The 6,714-nt window shown below is 42.4% G+C and overlaps 1 protein-coding gene across 4 annotated transcripts in view; it reads left to right on the forward strand.

Moving 5' to 3' along the window:
* Positions 1 to 5,588, forward strand: part of GRB10 (growth factor receptor bound protein 10) — a 190,278-nt gene extending 184,690 nt beyond the window's left edge. For all 4 annotated transcript variants that reach the window (XM_081287896.1, XM_081287897.1, XM_081287895.1 and 1 more), the window contains 2 exons: positions 152 to 245; positions 2,511 to 5,588. In XM_081287896.1, coding sequence (XP_081144022.1) covers positions 152 to 245; positions 2,511 to 2,657 — 241 coding nt within the window. In that variant the 3' untranslated portion in view covers positions 2,658 to 5,588. The remainder of the gene's footprint in view (positions 1 to 151; positions 246 to 2,510) is intronic.
* Positions 5,589 to 6,714: the final 1,126 nt, after the last annotated feature.

Genomic DNA, 6,714 nt, shown 5'->3' on the forward strand with positions numbered 1-6,714 from the left:
AGCATCAGGGTTTCAAGTCCATGTTATTGAACAGGGCTAGGAGGTGTGTGTGTGTGTATGTGTGTGTGTGTGTGTGTGTGTGTGTGTGTGTGTGTGTAGTTTGGGATTTTAAACGTCATTCACAATTCATTGCTGATTTTCCATCCCCCAGGCTTTTCCTCCTCCGTGACAGTCAGAGTAATCCAAAGGCATTTGTACTCACACTGTGTCACCACCAGAAGATTAAAAACTTCCAGATCTTACCTGTAAGTAATGACATTTTTAAATCAATTCTTGCTTTTGGGTTTTCTAGTTTCATTCTTCATTCAATTTTTAAGTTATAAACCAACGAGGAGGTTTCAAGCAACTTGCAAGAGTTTTTGTAGAAGTTTGTTTTTCAGTCTTAGGATGTTTTTCCTACAGATGATGCTAGAAGTGTTTATCCTGTGCTGGGGCTTCCCATGTGCCTTTTAGCTCATAGGTGTAACCGAAGGGGCCACCTGACTGGGAGGATCAGCAGATAGGAGAATGTAGGGGATGATGAGGACCAAAGAGGTAGGTGGCCCTGAGCACAAGTATGTAGAAGACAGGTGGTGAATAGCAGGTTTGACCCTTGACCATTTGCATCTAAGGAATTGTCTAATTAGTGCTGGTATATAGTGGAGCTACTCAAGAAAATTGTAGAAAAGCTTATTTAACGGTCAAGTGCCCCCCCCCACCCAAGAGAAACTGTTCCTCCTTGCACCTGGCTATCAGACCAGAAAACCTTTGAACTACCAAAAACCTTTTGAGTTTACCTTTGAACTATCCTGCCACATCATTACAGACGGCCTTTTGTTGTTATTGTTATTGTTGTTGTTTGAACCAAGCAATTATTGTTATACTTTCTAATGTACTTTAACTCTTCCTTTACTATGCCAGAGTTTAAATTCTAGTTCATGATTTTTGTGTTACTTCAGCACTTCCAGGAACTCAGTTTAGGTAGGGATACAATACACAAAATTAACATCAAATGTTTTACATACAGTTCTGGAGGTAAAGATAGCTTCTATAAAATATCTCCTGTGGAACCTAAGCCCAGGAAACACTGTGCAAAAGATGACCACACTTTCTCCTCTTGGACACTCAGGTGAACAAAGAAGTAGTCCCGAGAAGTCTTTGAAGTAACTAAATGCACCCATTTCACATGGTTGAGCCTAGGGTTTTCTAAAAATATTGACCCCAAAACTTCACTACAGTCTCAACAATAGTGTAATAATAGGAAACCCAGGGATAGTAAGGAAGGAGAAGGGCATCTTGGTTTCCTTTTGTGAAATATAAGAAGCAATATGCTCTGAGGCACTTTCTGTTCTTGCTTCCCACTGTGTTCTGATGTACCCATTTTACAGATGAGGAAAATGAGCCTTTGCCCTGCACCACTCTAGGGAAAAGGAACAGAATCTGGGATTGAGCTCTGGCTTCTCAGGTTCCACCAAACATTGTATGCACAGAATTATCATTCAAGAGAAAGTGCCTCATTTGCAATTCTTTTTTTTCCCACTGCATTATGTTTTGATGCAAAAGTTAGAATTTTCTTCACTTAAAATGTAAAATAAAAGGTCTTTCATGTTGGCAAAGTTTGTGACGCCGTTCTCCCACCCCAAAGAGCAATAGCAATTTGGGACTTATAAGATTTCAGCCTCTGAACTTGAAAACAAGCTACAGGATGTGTGTTTGGCTCTAATACTGCTTTTAGTTAAGAAGTAGTTCTAAGTTCATTAATCAACCAAGGTTTAAAGCTTCCCTTGTCAATGTGAACAGGGCAGGGTAACTTTTCTGTTTGGCACAGTACTGCAGGCATTAGATTTAAAACTTACTGAGTTGAAATAGATGTTAAGAATCTAGTTCTTTCCTAGAGGTACTGTGGAATTCTTGCTTTAATAAACAAAATAGCTACAAAATAGTCCCAGGAGCTGGGAAAGCTGTTTTACCCATATGATCTTATTAATCCCTTACAATAATGCCACACATGCATAGGGAACTTCAGAGCTTAAAGGTTGCCTGTGTCCCATTGTGGATACTTACTAGTCAACCTGTCAACCTTACCGTATAAGCAAAGTGAGCTAGGAACTACTTAAAGCTCTTCCCCCAGACCTCCTCAGGGATCAGGGGAACCAGCCCTGCCAGTTGGCCTTAGTCTCCCGCCCAGCATCATTCACACATCATGGCACAGAGGCTCTGCTCCCCTGCCTTTGTGAACTTTTGAGTTTTCTAGCCCACCTTGCAGATTCCCTGTGTGTCTCTTTTTTTTTTTTTTTTTAGAATTTTAATATTTATTTTTTAGTTTTCGGTGGACACAACATCTTTGTTTGTATGTGGTGTTGAGGATCGAACCCAGGCCGCACGCATGCCAGGCGAGCGTGCTACCACTTGAGCCACATCCCCAGCCCCCCGGTGTGTCTCTTAAGAATCCACAGCAACTCCCTATGGGCCCAGGTTCTTCCCAATGTCTTATCTTCTAACTTGGCGAGTGTTTATTTGTGTCCCCCCAGTTTGAGGATGAAGGGCAGACCTTCTTCACTCTAGACGACGGGAACACCAAATTCTCTGACCTGATCCAGCTGGTCGACTTCTACCAGCTCAACAAGGGAGTGCTGCCTTGCAAATTGAAGCACCACTGCATCCGAGTGGCCTTATGACCTCACACATCCTCTCAGCGGAAGAAGGGAGGAAGTGCACACTGGAAGGAAGAAGAGGTCTAAACGAGGGATGAGAACGTACATCTTCCGCACCTTGGGACTGAGAGCAACATGGGTTCGTTTTTTGGTGCCAGCCAATCAAGATCGACTGGTTTGTTGGACTTTGTTAAGATTTGCTGCTGCAGATCCAGCCAGATTGCCTCCTTCTGCATTGGCCAAATCAGGGAGGGTGTTGAGAGATCCATTACAATTCTGAGAATAAACTGGAATGATCATCTTGGCTGGGCCACTTTAGGAACAAGAACCGAAGAGAAATTGGAAATGAACTCTTGCCCTGGAATAATCTTGACAATTAAAACTGATATGTTTACTTTTTTTGTATTGATCACATTTTTGCACTCCTTTGTTGTCAATATTGTATTCAGCCTATGGTAGGAGGGGATGTGGCTTTTCAACTCAAATGAGACAGAAAAAGTTTTGAATTGATGACTTCAGATTGCAGATTGGTCCCCAAAGATATCTAGAGATTGCCACAGTGTGGATTCGGCTCTCAAATTTAAAACACCACCCCCAGCCCTTCCCAGTATACTTGAAAAGCTTTTTTAAAAAAAAAAAAACAAAATTACTAAAAGGTGTCAACTGTGGTCAGCATTTGGCATGTTTCGTGGACTCAGTCGAGCTACCACAGTCTGTTAATCATTGCTCTCTGCGTAGATGTCTGATCCTTTTGTTAGTAGTGTGTCTAGTTCTCCATGGTGCAGGAGACTTTATTACATTGGAAACCCCACTATTCCCCAACACAGCACAGCTGCATGACTTCGTCTCTAGATTGATGTAAGACTGCCTTCTTGGGACACACCTGGTACCCATCATTTCCTGGCGGTGGATGCCAAATAGTCCACCTGGGGTACCCTCAGTCTCACATTTTTGCAGCTGTTCTAGAATGATCACTGCTTTGATCATTCAGACCCTACAGTGACTTGGGTCATTTCATGATTGATCTCTCTTGGGGAATTAAAGGATCTAAAAAGAACATGACACCCTGGTGGCTTTTGTGCTGGGTCCTGTGGGTTTCCATAGTGATAAAGACAAGGAACTGCTGCAGAGGGCTCAGGCGCAGGTTGGCATTTGAAGGTCTTTGCTGGATGAACCTCTGCATCCTGCTGAAAACCCCCATAAGCCAGCAGATGTGGAGCGGCCAGAGGTGCCTCCTCTGATGGCTTAAGGGCAGATGTACCTCACAGTGGTTGTGGACAATGGGGAGTTTTAGCAACAGGACACTTGCTTCCCATTCAAAAGAGATGGTCAGATTGTGGCTTGAGTTGTAACACAGTCCCCTGTATTCCATAGCAGACCCCTTGCGTGTCCCCTTTGCTGATTGTCAGGTGTGAAGGTGGCTATTTCTTGACGCTTGACCCCGCAACACCAACTAAACTCCCTTGACAAGCATGCAGACTACTGTGGTGAGCAGAAAGCTTTCTTTTCTAAAACAATGTCCAACAGGCTCCTTTGAAGCTGTGCTGGCCACTGGATTGTTCCAGATGCGACCCATTGATGTGTGCTCCCAGAGGAACCGCTTCTCTCTGCCCTTGTGTTGATGTGTGTAGTTCAGGAAAGATGTGTGTTGTGCTTCAGTGAGGCAGATCGGCTGGCTGCAAGTCGGTCCGCAGGATAGAAACATTGTATTTTGGTTTATTCCATCCATTTCCATGAGATGTCTGCCTTCACAAATGAAGCATTTCTTTAGTAGGATATGTTTTTAACCATAAATGCTTTTTGTATTTCTTTCTTTGGCAGCCAGTTAATCAAATAATTGACAGTGAGGTAATTTCTCAAGTTCTTGCCTAGCATCATGCTTTTACTGATCTCCATGTTAGAGACGGTTACTTCAGTTCTATTGTTTTGTACCTTGTTTCTCTTCACTGGTTTGCGGTAAAAACCTTAAGCAGCAATTCTAAGATTTCTTTTTTCTTTTTTTACGCAGACCAGTCCCCATTGTGTATCATCCCTCTCTCATGCCTCTCCATAGACAGCTAGGATGTGCAGTATTTCATATTTATAAGTATGCGTTTTATTTAAAAGGAGAAATAAAAGCTTGACTCTGATTCATAATTTTGTATGTAGCTGGTTTGACGCAGTCTTTTGTACTTCCCCAGCCGAAGTGAATTGTTGGAGGCTGCTATAAACCGCCTCGTGCGGCGCAGACTTCCAAAGGCCCTGGCTCTCCCGCCTTTACGCAGGTAGCTGGGAATTCCATCTGAAAACAGCAAGTCCCTTGAGTTGTGGGCGTCTAGCCCCCAAGTCAGGGACTGAAGGACATTTGACTTTTATTTTTGTATTTAATTGACATGAATGTAAAGGGGACAGCTCAGGGTTGTTTTGGAGCCTGTTGACTTTTTAATCTCTGCCTGTGATTTTCTTTTCTAAATGAGAACTCCATGTAGCAACCTGGACTAAGTCGAGAAGGAAAAACGCCAAATGCTTTGGGTATTAGAGTTTAATAGGTAAGCTCTGTTCCATTAGGTGTTAGAGTTCCAGAACGTGTTTTTTTTTCTTTATTTTTGTTTGCTAAACCTTGAATAAACATGTGCCTCAGCTTAGATGTTTTGTCTTCTCCTTTCTGCACTTAATACCTGACAATTTGACTGATCCTTGCGCCTTTATGAGGGCAGGACTAGCTCATCGTAGATTTGTGGTGTCATAGTGCAAATTGCAGTGACCATAAAAATGTCCTGACGTGTGAACGTTTTCAGGGAATGCAGAAGGTGTTAATTAAGAGACAAAACCTTTACTCCATGTGCTTTGCTTCATTATGTATATAGCTCTTTGGCTCGTGAACCTAATTGTAAACTTTCAGGTATTTTTGTACAAATAAGGGACTGATGTTCTGGTTCTTGTAATTAGAAATAAACATTAATACAGTGTTCTTCATTTTCTGTTGTTTGTTATGTCTCTCTATATTTAAAAACACTTGCTGGTTATCCACTCAAAACCTTTGGAAATGACATACGGTATTAAAAATGGGCTTCCTGCCACTAGTTAGGAGCTGGCACAAGGAATTGGTAGTACTTTGTCCTGTGAAAGCTTGCTCAGCCTTGAGTAAATGTGGGATTCCAGGTCATGACTATACCTGGACATCCTCAGCCACAAGAATCCCAGGTTTCAAAGCAAGTCAGTTAGCCACAAAGGTTTAGCCAAGAACCCTCAAACTCAAAACATTCACATTTGACAATTCCAATAGTGCCATTTTTCCCATAGTGGTGGGACAATTAAAATATCAAGAACTAGAGGTTTTGACACATAAGAAATTAGTAATGTAAGAAATTGGCAAAGAGATTCAGATAATGGATGCCTTTGCTGTTGCTTCCAGGCCCTCACCTGGGGAAACCCTAATGTACTCATGACCAGCCACTCAGACCTGTCTTGCCATCTCATGCCATCTCCCTGCCTTCCCCCAGTCAGTCAGAGAAATTGTGCATATTATCACATGCCTGACCTGTTAACTTCAGGAAAACACTTATAGTATTCAGAACGCCCTTGTCATTTAGTTTTAGAATCTGAATCCTTGATTTCTGATAGCTCTCCCCCAAAGACAAGCAGACCTTAAAGGTAGAACAGATACTGTTACTACTCTCCTTACGACATAGCCAGGTCACTGTAGAACTCCACAGTTCTAACAAAGATCCAGAGTGAGTGAGGCCCCAGTGGGCCCAAGTCTCAAATGCAGACTTAGATGGTAACTCTAACTAAGATGCTGCAAGCAGCCACACAAACACCAATAGAATGAAAAAAATGAGGGTCAGCACACTTTAACCTTGGTCTTCTGCAACTGTCCCACTCTAAAAATTTTTTTGGCAGTTCTGGGAATGGACCCCAATGACATTTTACCACTGGGCTATCTCCCCAGCCCTTTTTATTTTTTGAGATAGTTTTGCTAAGCTGCTGACGCTGGCCTTGAAATTGCAAGCCTCCTGAGTCACTGGAATTACAGGAGTATTCCTCTGTGCCTGACTCTTGAGTGATTAGTGAAATTATAGAAAGGATTTTTTTTCATTTG

This window comes from Spermophilus citellus, assembly GCF_964194105.1.
Source record: "Spermophilus citellus genome assembly, chromosome: 3".
In the NCBI taxonomy this organism is placed as follows: Eukaryota; Metazoa; Chordata; class Mammalia; order Rodentia; family Sciuridae; genus Spermophilus; species Spermophilus citellus.